General features: G+C 59.0%; 2 protein-coding genes across 2 annotated transcripts; one reads left to right on the top strand and one right to left on the bottom strand.

Annotated features, from left to right (window-relative positions):
* Positions 1-3,565: 3,565 nt before the first annotated feature.
* Positions 3,566-8,076, top strand: CBX2 (chromobox 2; the record flags this gene model as incomplete). Its single annotated transcript, XM_082008023.1, has 5 exons — positions 3,566-3,640; positions 3,720-3,763; positions 4,265-4,330; positions 6,171-6,240; positions 6,730-8,076. Exons 1-5 carry the CDS (start codon positions 3,569-3,571, stop codon positions 8,074-8,076), a joined length of 1,599 nt encoding a protein of 532 aa, XP_081864149.1. The 5' UTR covers positions 3,566-3,568.
* Positions 8,077-13,353: 5,277 nt separating this feature from the next.
* Positions 13,354-18,086, bottom strand: CBX8 (chromobox 8; the record flags this gene model as incomplete). Its single annotated transcript, XM_082008334.1, has 5 exons — positions 13,354-16,959; positions 17,146-17,212; positions 17,311-17,376; positions 17,569-17,612; positions 18,018-18,086. The coding sequence occupies 5 exons, from the start codon at positions 18,084-18,086 to the stop codon at positions 16,120-16,122; spliced, it is 1,086 nt and encodes a 361-aa protein (XP_081864460.1). The 3' UTR covers positions 13,354-16,119.
* Positions 18,087-18,288: the final 202 nt, after the last annotated feature.

Genomic DNA, 18,288 nt, shown 5'->3' with positions numbered 1-18,288 from the left:
GCCCCCGGCGAGCGGCCATGTCCCTCGCCGCGGGTACGAAGCCCAGCAGGACGGGCTCTCGCGCATGGCTGATGCCTGGCCCTGCTGCGCTCACTCCTGCGGCCCTGCTCGCCATGTCTGCCCCAAACCCCCTGACCCGCCAGGAGCACCGCTGATTTCATCAGCAAGGTCTGGTCTTCAGGTGAACACCTTCCTCTGACAGCAAACCTCCACCCCAGCATGCCAGCCCCCCGCTTCCCACATAACGCAGGATACACGGCATTCCTGGGATGTCTGGCATACTTGAGAAGAGGTACAAAATTATGTTCCACTAGATTAGTTCAGGAGTCTGAATCTCATTTTTAAGATGCCAAAGGTTTTCTTAACGACCGCTGAGTTTATTGGCTCTGCTGTCACTTAGCTTGGCTGGAGCTGGGGAATGTGGCAGCCAAGCTATTTACTGCCTGTTCCCAAATTTCTCCAGGAAGGCGAAGTCTCTGTCAGGGATGGAGAACACCGAATTCAGCCCAAAGGCACTCGCAGGTGGAACCGCAGCCTGGGCAGCAGCGGGCAGGCATCTCCTCCCACACCTCCCCAGGGAGCTCTGGCCCGGCCAGCGGACGGAGCCGGTGCAGCCTCTGCGGCGCCTCTGGCCAGCAATGCCCAGCAAAGCACCGTCACTGGGACAGTTCCCTCTGGCCGGCTCAGCAGAGAGGGGACATTCTGCTGTGCCAGGACCCATAACTCCCCCGGGTTTTTCCTTCGCAGCCCCAGCCCTCCTTACCCTCGGTCCCATTGTGTGGACGCTGTCCCTGCCCTTCCCTGGTGAGATGGTGGCAGCAGCAGAAGGCACACAGGCAGGGGCGAAAGGCACTTGTGGACAATTTTTTTTTTTTTTAATCACTAAAACATCCTGAAAGGCCAAAGAGAAGGCTGGGCAACACTGGGCTGGCACCCCCAGCCCTGGGAAGGGGCAGGCAGCTACGCTTCCAGCAAGGTCATTTTGCTATTGCTGAGCCCAAGAGTGAACAATCTGAACAGCAATGTAAAAACTCATGAGATTTTAACATATAAACAAATGTAGGACTTTTTTATTAGCTTCCCATTTTTGTAAATCTTCAAAGCCATGAGTTCAGGCTTTTTTAATGCTTAAAGTGATTTGTTTTCTATCTTTTCCTTTTTCTTTTCCAATAAAAAGGGATATTTTTCATTAACCACATGGCTCCATTAAAAACCTCAATAATGGAACACTTGTGATCAACCTGAGGAAGCTGCCACCCCAGAACAGACGACAGCCAGGGCTCAGTGTGCTTCGCACTCCGAGGAAACACCCGCTTTGCCCCGGCCATCACACGCAGCTTTTCACTGCGGCTCCAAACCGGGAAGAGCTGGCAAGAAAGCACGGAGCCCACCGTGGCCCAGGTGCTGCCCAGGACCAGTTCCCAATAAACCCCCGGGGATACAAAGGAGATTTCCAGTCCACGGAGCAGTACAGCCCCTTTCCTCCCGACAGGCAAAGGGGGACTCAGCTCCCCATCGATGCGGAGGCGTGAGCGGGAACACGGGCAGCGCTGGGGCTGCACAGCGTTAAGGAAATGTGGGTCATTGGGGGAAACAAACTGCTCTGGGCTGGCCATGAGGGGTCGGGGACAAAGCTGCCGGCACAGCCCCACGCCAGGCAGCAGCCTCTGAAATGCTGCGCACACCCAGTCCCCGAAGGGACCCGAATGCCGAGGGCCGCTTCCTATCACCCCCTCCAGGCTCAGCAAGCAGTGAACCAAGCACCTCCGCTCACGCTAGCCTTTTATCCCTCACTCTGGGAAGGAAGAGAACAGCATCTATTCCACCTATTCCTGCATCCTCACCGGGGGCTCAGGAATGCCAGCACTCAGGTTCGGTTGGGAGAAGAGCCCACCCAGTGTTACCGGAGTCAGGGCTGGTTTCCCCGCGGCTTTTGTCTCCCTGTGCCGGTGAGCCAGAGCCCCGCGTCTGCGTGAGCCCCACATGCTGCGCGCTCCGAGCGCTCGGCACGCCGGTCACTCGAGCTGCACACACGCTGCCGTGAATGCCCTATTGTGCACGCACATGGCTCATGCGCGCAGGAATGGAAAGGCGCACACGTTTTTTTACTAAATTTTAAGACGTGCTGCACACAAAGAGCAGAGCTGACGAAAGGTAAATTAACTCTAAAGAAAGAAAAAGCGCGGTGCTGGGTTGCATTTCTGCGTCACCTTTCGTGAAAAAAATGCTTCCAACAGTTCTCCCGGTCAGCAACCAACCACGACAATTGTAAAAAGAAAAACAATAAAACGTGACAGCGCTCGACCTAAGATAATTACCCCGTCTTGTCCCAGCACCCCAGGCACATCCACTGTCCCCTAGACCGAGTCAGCCCCGCTCCGTTAACGAAGCAGCTATTTTCCCCTTCCATCATGCAGCGGCTCCCCGGCAGCGACGGGATCGCCGGCCGCGGGGCCGGCCCAACGCGCCGGCCGGGAGCTCAAAACGCTTTTCTAAATTCGGCATCGCTTACCAGAGACGGCAGTGCCCGGGCTGTGCGTGAGGCCCCGCGCGCACGACGCCCCATCGCCCGTCCAGGTCCCGCTCAGTCCCCGCGCACCGCGGGCGCCGAGGCGCCGGGGCCACGGGCACTCATTTCCCTCCGGCTCCTGCACGGTTAATCGCGGGCTCCGGGCCCGCGGCTGTGAACTCCCTGAGGTGCTGACTCATCTTCTTCCATGCCTGTGGAGCACCATCTTTCACTGCTCCACGCCCACAGCGCACAACCGCGGTGCAGCGGCTCCTCACGCCGCCTTGCACGCCCCGGTGGCGTGCGGGTGTCGCGGCGTGGTCGTTACCGCGGCACGTTCGTTACCGCTGCCCGGTGGCGGGGAAAGGAGCGAGGGCCGAGCCGTACCTGGCTGCGAGCCCGGGAGCGGACACGCGAGATGGTTCTTACCGCACCCGCCCCCCTCCGAGGAAATGCGCTTTATTCCATTATAATCAACTATTGCAGAACAAAACCCGTGCCGCGGCAGGGACCGGCGAGGGGCGCGGGAGATACCCCCGGCCGCGCCCCCGCCGCGGCTCCGTCCCCGGGATGGGACCCCGCGGGACCCCGGCCGTCCGAGCCGGGCAGCGCGGCCCGGGCCGCGGAGACCCCGTCCCTGCAGGCGGCGAGCCGCGCAGGGCCGCGCTGGGGACCCTCCCCCGCAGTGCGGAGCCCCCGCCCAGGGGGACAAAGCCCCGGCCGCGCCGCCCCATTGTCCCCGCTCCGGCCGGGCAGTCGCCCCCCCGCGCGGGCAGGAAGGGGAGGGGTCGCGCGCAGACAATGCCTCCCCCCCACCTCCCCGCCGGCGCGCCCCGCCCCCAGCTCCCCATTGGCCGGCGGGGAATTTGGGGACCCCCCCCTCCTCCTCCTCTCGCCAGCTTCCCCCCCCCCCCGACACCCTCCCGTCGGGGGCGCGCACGCCGCATTGTGCCGGGGGGCGCGCGGGGATGGGGGGGCGGGGGCGCGCGCGGCCGCCGTCGGGGGCGCGCCCGGGGGCTCCCCTTGTGTGTGCGTGTGCGTGCGCGCGGGGCCGGGGCCATGGAGGAGCTGAGCAGCGTGGGAGAGCAGGTCTTCGCCGCCGAGTGCATCCTCAGCAAGCGGCTCCGCAAGGTGGGACCCGCCGCCCCCCGCCCCGCCGCCCCCGCCGCCCCCGCCGCTAACGCGCCTCTCCCCGTCTCTCTCCCCGCAGGGCAAGCTGGAGTACCTGGTCAAGTGGCGCGGCTGGTCCTCCAAGTGAGCGGGGCTGCGCGGGGCGGTGCGGGGCGCGGGGCGCGGAGCGGGGCTGCCGCCCGCCCGGCCGCTTTTGTTCGGGTCGCGCCGCTCCTTTTGTTTACAAATAAGCGCGGCCCGGCCCTCCCCGCCGCCGCGTGGGGCTCCGCTCCCCCCTACACCACCCCCCGGCCGGGCCGGCCGCCCCCCCCCCTCCCCGGAGCGCCCCCCCCGGCGGGCAGGCACCGGCCCCGCGCCCCCCGCCCGCCCGCTGAAACCGGAGCTCCCTCGGGATGCGCGGGGCTCCCCTCGCCCCGCCGCGGCGTGGCTGCCCCCTCCGCGACAGGCCTCCCCCGGCCCCTTCTCCCTTGCCCGCCCCCCGGTGCGGGGGTGCCCCGGCCCCCGGTGCTGGGGGCACGAAGGGCCCGTTTGTCCTTGGATGAACTCCCCGGTGCTGGGCCGGTAACGGGGGCGGCGGGGAGCACCGGCCCCCTGCTCTTGCCCAGTCCATGTCTTCTGTTGCAGGCACAACAGCTGGGAGCCCGAGGAGAACATCCTTGATCCAAGACTCCTCCTCGCTTTCCAAAAGAAGTGAGCAAACTATAAATATTTCTAAGCGAACGATAAAGTCAATTAACTTCTAATTGGCTGCGCGTGCGGTGGAAGTTGTGGAAACAACAGACTGGAGCTCGCCGTGCCTTTTGTGGCACAGCCCTTTTGTTCATCTCCTGAAATCACAGCTCAGGTCCACCTAGGACGTCTCTCCCCGGGCTGGGTAAACATGAAGAATTTATGGCCCGGTGCACAACCTGGTTTGGTGCCGGCTGTAAAATGGGAGCGCAGCAGCGCCCGGCAGAGACCTCCGGCCCTTGGTCCAGTGGCCAGGGCCTCGCTCTGCTTGGGGGGCGACCACCGGCCCCAGCGGGGAGACGGCGCCTGGCACTGCGGAAACGGTGGGCTTGGGAGGCCCCAAAAAGTACTTCTGGAGGGCAGGGCTGTGAGAGGGTGAGGAAGTAGCTGGTTGGAGAAAATGGTGTCCTCTCTCAGGGCCAGGGCTACTGCCCAGGACCGAGCGAGGACCAGCAATTGTTCCACAGCTATTACACACCAGGAATCACGCACAGAGATAAAAAAGTAGCCAGCTGACTACGGTAAGCACAGTGCTGCCAAATATTTTGGCTTCATATTAATGAAAATCATTAAAGTTTATGATAGGATTTAATTATAATTCCTTCCTGGATCCATTTTTTCAAGAATGGAATCTGATGGTTAGTGCAGACAGCACGATGTTCAATTCGCCATATGTATTACAGCCCACCACTGTCCTTTTTAAATGGAGAACTACAAAATAGTATAGTGACCTGACAACATTCCCCATGTGATCACCTCGGGCTTTGCATGGCTGTCAGCCTGGGCCACCATCTCCAGACCAGAAACGAGCCCAGCAAAGGAGAGAACTCACAGAATTTCCAGGGAATGCGTTTGCTTTTCCTCCGCACGGAGGCTGTCCTGCTTCTCACTGAGCAGAGGGGAAGCTCAGCTCTGCAAGCGTGCAAGTAAGGTGAGGCTTAGCAGAGACGGGGCAGATCTTCCGTTCACCAGATCCTGTTGTACCAGAATAACTGCACATCTCTCCATGAATTGGAAGAGCCACTAACTCGGGATGGGTAATGCCGTGTGGTCCGTCACTGACGGCGTGAGCGCTTACAGCAGTTACAAAACTCGATGCCTCTCTTTGGAAGGCCTGTGACTGGCACCAGCGGGACAAAGGGACCAGGACTGCCAGGACTGGGGTAACCAGCGGGAAGGTCTTGCATGGCAAAGGATTTTGGTACTGTGAGCAGTTTGATAAACACATTTCAGCCGTCCATGCAGTTCAATCCCATGCTGTATTCAAGAGAGTTTCCCTTTCCTTTCACGTCTCCTCCAGTACACCAGGGCAGATGCCTGCCGCTGAGCCAGCTGGGCACCCTGGCATCCAGATAGCTGTCCTTCTTCTAAGGCTACAATTTTTATAACCATTCCCTCACTTTGTAGTTCTTTTTCTTGCAATGCATTGCATTCGTGGCCCAAGTTCCAGTAATCTGCACCAGTCCTGTAGGGTAAACAGTCCAGGTGCCACGTGGGGGATGTTTAACTGCACAAGCCCTCGGGTTTCTGTACAGTTCTTGGGGCTCTTTGACTGCACTTGAGTGTGGTGTGCCCATACCAGCATGGGTTCAGGTCAGTGATGTGCCCGGAGCCTGTAAGATCGCCACATGTCGATGGGGGTTAAGGACACCTCCCAGCCGCTGCTCGGGCAGGAGCTGAGCCTGCGGCATCCTGAGTAAGGGGTGGGTGTTTTTGATGACAGAAGAGAAGGAGGAACCAGGAAGATTTTTTGGATGTTTTTTTTCTTCCCTGCAAACATTGTCCTTAATCGTTTTTTCAGGGAACATGAAAAAGAAGTGCAGAATCGGAAGAGGGGCAAGCGGCCCAGGGGCAGGCCCAGGAAACACGTGGTGAGTCCTGGGGGCGGTGGAAATCCACGGCCATGATGGTGCTGGAGGGGCTCTGACCTCGGGAGGCACCAGCGAGTGTCTGTCCACAGCGCAGGGTGCGGTGGATGCTCAGGCTCTGGAGGGTGGTGAGGACACAGCGACGCCTGCAGACCCCGGGCTCAGGGCTTTGAAGATTGCGGTGTTGGGTGGGTCGATGAGGATGCGCACGAGGAGGACGTCTCTTCATCGCTGGTCTGGCGATGGTGTAGAAGGAGACAGAAGAGTTCCCTGGCACCAGGGAACCTGCCTGGTATTTAAGCCTGGCCAGTTTTGTACCGTAGGCGGTAACTCGTTTTATGGCAGAGGACAAGCGGATCAGCTAACGCGGAGAAAGAACCTGTGTGTGTCTGAGGCACCTGGCCAGGCAACGCTGAAGGATTTGCAACGCCAGTGTCTGTTCTTTGGTAATGTGTGTTAACTCTTTCCCTGTCTCTCTCCACTGCTTCGCAGGAACCAGAGATGCCTGCAAAAACTAAGTCAAGTAGCTCCTCTTCCTCCACATCCTCCTCTTCCTCCTCCTCTGATGAAGAGGATGAAAGTGACCTGGAAGCAAAGAGAGGTCCCCGCAGCAGAGAGACTCACCCGGTACCACAGAAGAAAGCTCAGATCCTGGTAGCGAAGCCTGAAATGAAAGACAGTTCCAGGAAGAAGCGTGGGCGCAAACCTCTTCCCCCAGAGCAGAAAGCAGCTCGAAGGACCGTGAACTTGACAAAGGTGCTGAAAACGTCCCGGAAGGAGGTGGGCGGCAGCGCCAAGCTGATGGGGAAGCTGCAGCCCCAGCACAGCACGCAGGGCTCAGGCATGGCCGTGCTGAAGGACCCGCCGGGCGCCTTGGCTGGGCTCAGTTCAGGCAGTTCGTCTGCGGAAAATCTGCCCAACATGAAGAGCGGCTCCGCGAGCCCAAACCGGGCCATCAGCTGGCAGAGCTCCATCGTGCACTACATGAACAGGATGTCCCAAAGCCAGAACTCGGCAGAGACCTCACCCCTGGGCAGGCTGGCGCTCAAGTCCCAGGCATCCAGCAAGAGCAGCTTAGGGCTGGACTTGAAAATGAGGAACCAGAAAGGATCTGGGGAGCTCGGGCTGAGCGTGCAGGGCCCCAAGACTGCTAAGGCTCCCAGCAGCGGTGCTGGAGGGGACCAGAAATCGGGGTTTGCTGCGGGAGGCCAAATGCTGCACAACGGCAGCAAGACACCGGCAAGCTCGTCCGGGGCCGGCAGCCAGCCGGCCTCCAGTCAGGAGCTGAACCTCCAAGCTCTAAACCTGCAGAGCGTCAAAAACGGGCCGAGTGCGGCTGGCGGTAGCAGCCTCCCTCGCCACCTTTGCAGCGCCCTGTCCAAAGGCACCGGAGGCGGCACGGCAGCGAGCGCGGGTGCTGCCGGCACAAAGGGTGGTGCGGCGGGTGCCGGGTTGAATGCTGCCAGTGCCGGCATGCTCTCGGGGGGGGATGGTGGCAAGAGCGAGAAGCAGGCGCACCGGGCAGGCGACAGGGACTCGGCCAAAAGCGGCACAGCCAGCACGCAGGAGGGACAGGCGGCTGCGGAGAACCGCAAGCCGTCCGCCCTTTCCGAAATGAGCACAGGCGAAGAGACCAGCTCAGATTCGGATCGGGATTCGGCTTCCTTCCCAGGTGTGGGTCAGAACATGTCTGTCTCTATCCAGACCAGCCAGGACTGGAAACCCACCCGCAGCCTGATCGAGCACGTCTTTGTCACCGATGTCACCGCTAACCTGATCACAGTGACAGTCAAGGAGTCCCCAACCAGCGTCGGGTTCTTCAACCTACGGCAATACTGAGCCCAGGAGCATGGGAGGAGGGAGAAGTCCCTTCAGCCTCTCTCTCAGCGTTGCCCAGCTCTTCCATCAGGTTTTTCTTTTTTCAAGTGAACATGGAGACCTCATGAGAACCTGCTGGGACTCGTGTCTAGAGAGGCTTGAGAAAGATGCGGTGAAACCTGCTCCGAACTGCCAGCGGGTCGATGGATCCCTCCCGGCTTCTCTCCATCCTCTCCGAGCGGAGGTGGCTGATGCCATTCTCCAGGAGCAGCAGGGACATCGGTGCTGCCGGCGGTGACCGCTGGCAAGTTTTGAGCCAGGCTTCACTGTACACGGGTTCTTTGCTTTACAGCCTGAAGCAGCAGATGACAAGGTCTGCAGCGCTCTGGCGGCAGAGAGGGTGTGGAGCTGTGACAGGCCAGGCTTAGTCTTGGGAGAGGAAAAGGAGATCCCTTTCCTTCCTCTGGGCTCCCGATGAATCCCTCTGTGAGCCGCGGGGAGTCGTACGTCAATCCAAATGAGGCAGCCACTGTTCCCAGCCCTGGGGGATGGCTGTATACGGGGGTTTTTCAGGGTACACTCAGCCCAGCCACCCCCCTGGGCGAGGTCACTTCCAATGATGGTGAAGTCCACAACAGTTCTGTTGTGGTTTCCAGCTGATAGGGAAATATTGTTTACATTTTTATATTTTTTATTAAGGAAAATCCTTTTTTTGAGGGAGGGCAATAAACCCCGTCTAGGGAAGACTGAATCCTGGATGCCACTGACGATATGGGCATCGAAGATGCCTCTTTCGGAGCAAGGGGTGGCTGGCAGCGGGCATGTCCTTGCTGCCCGGGGAGGGTTCTGCCTTGCCGAGGGTGGGAGCCAGCAAGAGCCGCTGGCTTCTTTGCAGTGACTTGACTTTCAGATGAAAGCGAAGCCCGAATCGCTGTACAGCCCAGGGAGCCCCAGCGCCGCTCCTCTGCCTCGTCCCAGCATCGCCACCGCCTCCCCATCCCGTTCAGCAGTTTCCAGGCGCTCATAGGGACCGAGGTGGGGGATATTTTTTAAGTCTTGCAGAACATGCAAACCCTTCCAGCGGCAGGTAGGTTGGTACTCGGACTGCCAGTTGTCTGCGAGGTCAGTGCTGGGGTTCAGCTCAAAAGCAGCACCCAGACAGAGCTGGGGGTGAGCCCTCCCCGCTGCGAGCCCGGCCAGATCCAGCCTTCAGTCCAGCCCTGCGCCTTGGATGCTCGCTGGGTTTGACTCACACTGATCATCCACGCTTTTCTCCCACCGGAGGGCTCAGAAGCTGGTCAAGGACACTTGCACGGGTGGTCTGGAGCGGTGGGAAAGGGAAGGAGAGGGAGAAGGGGCAGGACCAGGTAGCGGGTGCCTTGTGCCGCTGCCCCCTCACGGGCTGTTCCCCGAGGGTCCTGCAGCAGCCGTTCGCCTCTGTCGTGCCACCCTGTGCCAGCAGCTGGGGTGTTCATTTTGGCTTGAAATTGCAACCGATAATGGCTTTTTTACTGAGGTCTTTTTCCCTGCTATAGATTACTCTCAGAAGCCAAAATTAGCAGCTGTAGTTCAGGCAGAGTTTAGTAGCATTCGAGGTCATTTTAGTCCTGTTCATGCTGAACTCCTTTCTTGGAAGAGATAAAAAGCCTGCAGCCTGCCAGGTCTGGGTGCGTGGTTCGGGGATGCCTCCGAAGGGCTGTCCCGCCGGCGTCTCTGGGGTGGCTGCTCACTGTGTGCGTGCACAGGCGCTGCCTCGGGTGTCACCACTTGCTGGGTGACTGACCGGGCCCCAGGAGGGGTGTCTTCCTTTGCCGCAGGCGGGGGCACTTGCAGTGTCATCACACACGGGAGTGCGCAGATAAATGGACCAAACTGGGGGTATGTGTACTTCTGACCCCCCCGATGCATCAGCCCACTGCAGTCGCGTTTGCTGCCGCTGGCTGCTGGCAGTGCAGTTCTCAGGTGAAATGAAAAGCCAGCGCTGGCTGCACGGGCTGCCCGGTTGTTCAAGGGGTGGATGGGTGTTCCTGAGCGGCGGCTGCAGCCTCTGCCGGGGCGGGCTCCCGTGCTCCAGGGATGCTCTGCCTCTGTATTTAACCCCCAGCCGTCCTGCTGGTTGTGGCTTTGAGTTTGTTGTGTTGTGGAGCTGAGCACGGCGTCCTGCGTGAGTCGACGGTGAGCCAGGACGGGTATTGATGCCTTGCAGGGGGACCTGTGCAGGCTTCTTGGCCAGCTCCAGCTCTGCCCCGCTGCAGCCAGGCAGCCTTGAATGTCACCTCGCCACGGTATCGGGCAGCCCAGGGCAGGGGTTTGCTCCCGGCCACCCGCCGAGGACTGCTGCAGCCCTGCTCTGCCGCTGGCCTGCCGGCAACGCGTTACGCATTGTTCTGCTGGGCAAAGGGCCGAGGGGAGAGGAGGGAGCGTTGTCCATGGAGGAGGTTCCCAAGGACAGGGTTTCTGTTGGGCTCCATGATGCCAAAATGTCACAGTCTGTGCTGTTTACCTTCTGATCTTCAAATTTGCCAAACGAGCTACCGCTGCTTTGAACAGACCAAGGAAACATTAGCCTGTGTCAGCAGAAACGAATGCGCTCGGCGTGGTCTCTGCTGGGTGTGCTTTTGTGCTGGGGATGCAAGCGTTTGGGGAGAAGAATCGAGGAATCTGGGAGCACGGGGGTAATGCTCTTCCCCACACACCAAATGTTTGCTACCTGGCCTTTGCAAATCCAAACTGAACGACAATGTGCCTTTTGGACTGTCCGTATCTCAGCCTTGTCTGCGACACCAGTCCCACGACAGGTTTGTGCCTATGCAAAGCGGAGTGGTCGCAGGGTCCTGGGGACAGCTGTGACACCCGTGGGGAGAGGTGCCCTGGTCCCCAGCGGGACACCCAGCCGTCGCGTGGAGCCCTGCAGGGCTGAGGGCAGCTGAGGGTTGCTCACCGAGAGGAAGCTGGCCTGGCAGGGTGCTGTTGCCTACAGCAGTATCCTACTGGTGTCCTCCCGGGGGAAAAAAGCAGCTGAGGATGCTCTGAGAAGGGGTTGGGCACCAGGCGTCTGCCGAGGGTGCAGGAGACGAGCTGCGATGGTTGGTGTTGTGCTCGCTGCACGCCGGCTCTGAGCCGCCTGCTCCCTCCACGGCTCCCCTCGAAGCTCAACGCGTTTCTCCGTGCCGGGGCTTCCTCCTGCCTCATGGCCAGGCGAAGGGTCGCTGGGCCGGGGCCTGTACCCAGGGGAACACGCATCCCAGTGGCGAGCGGCTTTCCTCCATCACCCACCCTCCCCAGGCGTGTCCCCTCACGGTAGCGGCAGGACTCTGCCGTCACCACTTGCTATTGTGCCTTTTGCTCACCAGCTGGTTCGATTCCAAAGGTCTAGGGATGGTGAAAATGATAATCCAGAAATTTTTCTGACTTTTATCTCCTCCTGCGCTCCTTCCCCCATCCCTTCCCAACCTCGTGGTTCAGGATCTCGGCTCTCCCAGCAGCGCTGGGGTGTCTGAGTGAACAGTTCCTGTTGGAGTTTGCCTCTCAAAGGCACATTATGTGAGTGATTTACTGTAATCTTTTGTGGACAGGGGTTGAAAGCCGGTGCAGACCCTGTTTACCAGTCCGTACCATTACTATTCAAGGTCTATCTTTTTTTTTTTTTTTTTTTTTTAAGTTTGCTGCTATGGGTTGGGGTGTTCAGCCGTGTGTCAAACAGCCAATTAAAGGTTTCTCACTTGTCATTTTCTAAGGGGTTTCCGATGTGGAAAGTCCTGCAGTATTTGTATATTGAATGGATATTTTCTCCAGGCATAATCTGGTTAAGCATACTTGTTGTTTTCCATTGGACTGGAAGAGGTGGCCAATTCAGTCATCTTCGCTAGAAACTTAGTCTATTTTTATATATATATTTTGTACCAAAAAAACCTGGAGTTCGTGGAGGGTTGGGGATGGTTTCGGGAGTTCGGTTTGCGTTGAGTTTCTGAGCTGGGTGTGAAGAGCTCCAGAGCTGGAGAGAAGGTTTTTACTGAAAGAAATTGAGGGATGGGTGAAAACAAACAATTGTTCTTGTAACTTGTGCCAGTCACTGGACTGATTTGTATGTTTTAATTAAAGAGAGAGCCAAATCGTTCCTGTATGACACTTATAATTGCTTTAAACTACAGCTGTTTGTTTGCTTTTATTTTCAGAGAACAAAAGTTGGAGATGTTATTACCCTGGGAAAGCTTAAGGGCTTTGTTGAGCAGGACAGGCGCCCAGCCTGCCGAGCGGCGCAGGGCCAGGGTCCCCGCTCCCCTGAGGGCTGGGGTCCCCGCTCCCCCAGGCCTGCGGCCGCCATCCCAGCACCTCGCCTGCGTTCTCTGCAGTGTGTTTTCTAGTGCTCCTGGACACTAACGCTAGTGTAGACCCACGACCTCGAGGCTGCTTTTAATTTATTTGCAGGAAAACTAAGAGCTGGTTACGTCGGGTTGGGGTTTGGGTTTTTTAATAACTTTTACACTGCTCTTTTTTAGCATATCAATAAATATTTTTTTAAACTTTTCAGCCTGGTGTGGTCACTGCTCCCGGAGCCCCCCCGCACGGCCTGGGCCCAGCCCCCCTCCCCCCCCCCCCCCCCCCAGGCTGCCGCTGCCTTGCGAAACCGCATCTCCCCCCCCCCCCCGCCCAGGGCACCGTGCTCCCGCCCCTGCCCGCGGGCCGCCGGCCCGGCTGCGGCAGGACCCCCGAGCCGGGGATGGGCGAGGCCGGGGGGACTGGAGCCACACCCCCCGCGCCTCCCCCCGAGCGTCCGGGCGGGACGCGGCCCCCTCCCGGCCCGGCTCCTGCCGGGGGCAGCGCTCCCCTGCGGCGGCCCGGGCCAGGGGTCGGGTGTCTCCGCTCAGCCCCGCCCGGCCGCCCCGCACCTGCGGCACCTCGGGCGGGGGCCGAGCGGCCTCGGGGCTCCGCCGTCGGGGCTGCTGTCGGAGCGAACGGAGCCGCGGGCGGGGGGGGTGTCTGCTCCTGCGGGTCGCTGTGCGACCCCCTCCCGTCCCCTCCGCCCTCCGCGTCCGCCCCGCCGGGGGCCCCGGCGCGGCCCGGGTGAAAGGGCCCCCCCGCCGGGCCGGGGGAGAAAGGCGCCATTGTGCGGCCCGTCCTCCCGCTCCTCCTGGCCGCTCGTTTTCCGCGCCCGGCCGCTGACAGCCCCCGCCGTGCGGGGCTGCGCTCGTCACCCGCGGCGCAGGGACAGGCGGTTAATGAGGACGCGGCTCAGCCCCGCCGCCCCCCGCCTGCGCGGCCGGGCCGGAGTTGAATACAAAGGCCGGGGCAGGGGCGGCCGCCGCGCCCCCGCCGCGCTGCCCGCCCCGTCGGAAGGGCGGAGCGCCGCGGCCCGGGGCAGCGCCCGTGCCCGGCCCGGTACCCGGGCGCCGTTCTTCCGAGCAGAGCCGCACACGGCGCCCGCCACCGCACCGTCCGGGCCCCGCGGGCCCCCCGGGGGGCAGCCCGGCCCGGCAGCACCTTGTGCCAGAAGGTGGGGGGGGCCGGACAACCCCCAACCCCCCGTTGGTTCCCGGCCCCAGCCCTGCGCGGCAGAGGGGGGGACGGGGAGCCGCCCGCCCCGTCAGGACGCCCCGGGCGTCCCGCGATGCTTCCGGGCACCCCCCAACCCTCCTCGCCCAAGGGCCACAAAGGGAAGACAGACACGGTTCTATTTACAAAGTATATATTTAAACTGACATAAAAAGCAGGTCTCATATGGACATTCACGGCTGGCAGAAGACACGTAGTTAAGCTTCACTTCCAAGACTGAGATTTAGCCAAATTGTTTTTGTACAAGTCTTAGATTTAAATAATTCACACACACACACCCCCACGCACACACACTCAATATATACGTTGCTATATACATACACACATATACACCCACATGTATGTTTTGCTCCATATACATGTGTGTCAGGATGCACACATATACACAGGGCTGGAGTGAAGCACACCACATCCTGTCCGCATCCCAGCGGGCAGGAGCGCGGCTCCGGGCCCTTTCCCAAAGGGAGGCAGCCCCCAGCCTCGGCACGGCAGCAGCGGGAGGACGGGCAGCTCAAGCCCATCATCGTCCCTCCGACAACACATGTGTCCCGTGTCCGCTGCCCCTGGCACCGGCACTGAAACCAGCACATTGGTTCTTCGTATAAACCAAGTTAAAAAAATCTCAATTTTACAAAATATGCCTTAAAAAAAGAAGAAAAAAAAAACAAACCTGCCCAGAACTCACAGACATGACTCCCTTTGTACAGTCAATACAGCATCCTCCCGCTAGGCCACCCGAAAAGGTCCCAAAAGGAGGATGGGGAAAGAGCCGGAGCAAGGTGGAGCCACAAATGGGCCCAACAGCGAAGCGCTGCTCCTTACCCCAGCCCTGCTCCCCACCCACCAGGCCCCCCTGTGCCACCACCCCCCACGCAGCCCCCAACCCGGGGCCTTCGGGCGCTTGGCTGGGGCAGCCGGCACCGGGGGACGAAGGCGACCCGGCCCTCGCCAGACCGACTTGTGCTTTCCAACCCAGAGAGATGCTCAGGCCGAGGCGTCAGGGTGGGGAACGCATGCTCCCCCTCAACCGAAATCACAACACAGCAAAGATCCCACTCCCCAGCGTCTGGCCGCCACCGAGCTGGGGGAGAAGGAACGAGCAGCGTGGGGGGCTGCAGCCCCCATGGCCGCTGGACTTCAGAGCCATGAAACCCTACAGCTGTGCCCTGCCCCAGGCCAGGGAGAAAAACGGGGTGTTCTCCAGAGCCAGGAAAAATAACACAGGCAAAGGAACCACAAAAAGCCACCCCAGTGAGCAGGGCTGCTTGCGCACGGGAGTTATTTCGCCTCTTGGCTATTGTTTAACTAGCATAAGAAAAGGGAAATATTTATTGTCTCTGAATGCATAAAGGTGGCTCTGGGATTTGTCAGGGATGTGGGTATTACAAAACACTTTATCTGGAGCCTTCTAACAGTCTGACATGAACTGTGTTTGGGGAAAAAAAAATAATAATCCACCTTCTATAGCGGTATAAAGCATCTAAATATGGGCAGTGACATGCTACCCTCCCAAACCTCTCTGGCATTTCAGGAATGTAAACAGAGGGGTTTTTTGTTGGGCTTTTTTTTCTTTTTTTTTTTTTTTTCTTTTTTTTTTTATGTGGGTGGGGGAACAGAATCAAGAGACCAGACAAAATGAAAACAGATTCTCAGCTCAGTCCCATCTCCCACAACTGCTACGACAACTCTATTAAAGTGCATTTCAGTATCACCCTTCTCAGGAACCTTACACACACAAACCTCCTCTTCCTTTGCAAGAAAAGGTAATTCAAGTTAATACTCTGCTAGAACAGTTTTAGCCTTTTTATGGATTTCTGCTTTTCCCCGCCCCAAGTTTGTAGCAATATTATTTTTTTTGTTAGCCTGGAAATGCCCCCTCCCCAACAACACTGTAAATTCAAGTGCTTACTTCAACTGTCAAGGGTAACAGTTCTGGATACAGCACACTTGATTGTACAAGCAACACCTTCTATCACAATCAAGAAATCAGGGCACTTTGCCCTCCGAGGGAGTAACACTTCCCCCCTCTATCATCCATAGCATCATATGAAAAATAATAGTTAAAAAAAAAACCCAGAACATAATTAGCTGTGAACATCGTTTGTTATGTACACTGGCTCCTGCAACAGATGCATGAACTCCGTTAGTTCTCAGTTTTATTGTCCTTTCTAAGAGCAACTGAGCAGTCACTGTTGTCTCCATTTAAATAAAACAACTCAGAGTTGAAATATATATATATAGATATATATATAGGCATTTTTTCTTAAATAACATATTTACATCTAATAGAAAATATAACTCTAGAGATAATCTTTCCAACGAAATGTAAGATGTGGAAAAGAAAAAAAAAAAAGATTGAGTTAATGAATTTAGGACAGTTTCTAAATCCTCTCCAGGACACACCAAAAAAAAAAAAAAAAAAAAAAAAAAAAAAAAAAAGGCCCACCAAGCTCTAACCAAGCTTTTGTCTGGATCTGACCGAAGAAAACCCCAGCACCACCTCCAACAAACTCATCGCTTCTCTTTAAAGAATCCTTGGTCCGTGCTGCTCTCCTTGATGGTGACGGTCAAAAAGTTAGAGGTCACATCAGTTACCACCACCTTCTCCAGGTTGTTGAGCGAGGGGCTCCAGGACTCCTCCTCGGGGTCCCCCAGGATCCTGGAGACAGGGATCCTGGCGATGAGGGAGGGCCGCCCCGCCTGGCCCCCCATGCCGTCACGATACAGGCTGCCCATAGCGCCCGGGCTCACCGTGCCGTGCAGGAGCTTGGGCCCGCCGGGGTCTAGCCCCCCCTGCCCCTTGGGGTCCAGAAAGTCAGCCCGGTGCTTGGCCAGACGGGGAGGGTAGGTCTCTGCAGCTCCCAGCTTGGTGCCCACCTCGGTGCGGTTGGGGCCGGGCAGGGCACCGGGGAGGTCAGGGTCCTGCCGCCTGGCCAGCTGGATGACACTGTGTCCCGAGCTGAACTTGGCCGCCCCTGCTGCCGCCTCCTCCATCTTCCTGGCCTTCAGGTAGTCCCCCACCTTGTCCCCAGGGTCCCCCAGTTTCCTCTTGGAGGCATCCAGAGTCTCCGCCAGGTCCTTGTAAAGCTCCTTCCTGGGCTTTGGGCCTCTCTTTTTGGGGGTCTCCCCAGGCTTCTCCTCCACGCGGATCACCCGGTCACGGATGCTGTCTCCCTTGGGGGTGCTGGTGCTGGAGCTGCCCTGGGGAGCCAGGGCTATGTTTCTCAGTCCTTCCCTAGCCCGGGACGTGGAGCCCAGCTCCTGGGGGGACCTGCCGGGATAGGGCACCCGGATCCCCCTGGAAGAGTCACTGCGGAATTCATAGGTTTTGGCTTTTGCTTTTGCCTGGGCCTGCAAAGAAGATAAATCAACTGGTGACTTTATCATCCTGCCATCCAGCTGCATAATTACAACTCACAAGACAAGAGGCCGCCTTTGCAAGGAGCATCCTCTGTGGGGGCCGGACGGGGACCCGCTCCCCACTGTGGCACGCAGCCCTGGCCGGCACCGGTATGCACGGGGCTCCGGCCTCCTTACCTTTAGCAGGAAGGTTTTGGGCTTGGGGCCTCGTTTTTTGGGCCCATATAGCTCCATTTCTCGCTCCCTAGAGGTGTTAAAAAAAACAAAGCTTCAATTCAGCATAGCTACAAGACAGCAACATATTTACAAGCACAACAGCTATGGCTAGCAAAGGCCTTGTACCTTTCCTCAAAGGCTGCAAGCAGCCGGGCATCCAGGATGTTTTCCTCAGGTTCCCAAGTGCTGTACCTGGGTGGGGGGACAGAGAGAGGGAATGGCATGATGAGGCCAAAACAGAAAATATGAATAAAATAAAAAATAGGGGGCATAAAGGAAGGGCCCCAAGTTTCCTTTCCGCTACAATGGGAGAGCGGGGCTGCAGCCAGCCGGCTCCCCGCGGCTCCCTGGCTGCGGGGCCCTACGGACAAACGGCCGACTTACTTCTGAGACCAGCCCTTCCATTTCACGAGATATTCCATGCGCCCCTGCAGATGCGAAGAGAAAAATAAATAGGCACGGAGGGAAACCGCGATAGACGCCCGCAACAAAGATACACCCGCAATTCCACGCATGTAGCAAACACGCGCCCGCGGCGCGTGTCAAAAACACGCGGGGGGGGGGGAGGAGAGGGAGCTGGGGAGGGGGGATGCAACCAAAAAAAAAAAAAATTAAAAAAAAAAACCAAAACCAAGCAGGGGGTGCGCAGGCAGCGGCGGTGCACGCCCGCCCCGCCGGCGGGGAGCGCCCGGGCATGCGGCGGGGAGAAAGAGCCGCCCACAGCGGGCGCCCGGCCGCGATCGGGCCGGAGCCGGCGGGGCCGCCGCAGCGGCGGCGGTGGGGCCGCGGGAAGGCGCGGGGCCGGGGGGGGGGGCGGGGGGGGGGGCACCTACTTTGCGGATGCGGCGCTTGAGCAGGGCCTCGGCCGCGAAGACGCGCTCCCCGACGGCCGAGAGCTCCATGTTTACGCGGCCGCTCGCAGCACACAGGCAGCCGCCAGCGCAGCCCAGACCATAATACTCCGCCCGCTGACGTCAGCGCCGCGGCCCCCCCCCCCCCCGCGCCGTCGTCCCGTCCCCCCCCCCCCGCACTTGTTGCTGGCGGAGCCGGGTGGAATATTCCGCCCGCGCCGCATTGGCCCGCGCCGCTGCCCCGCCCCCCGAC

This window comes from Phaethon aethereus (assembly GCF_964289735.1).
Source record: "Phaethon aethereus genome assembly, chromosome: 18".
NCBI classification, from domain to species: domain Eukaryota; kingdom Metazoa; phylum Chordata; class Aves; order Phaethontiformes; family Phaethontidae; genus Phaethon; species Phaethon aethereus.
This window is presented reverse-complemented; position numbering and strand designations above follow the sequence as displayed.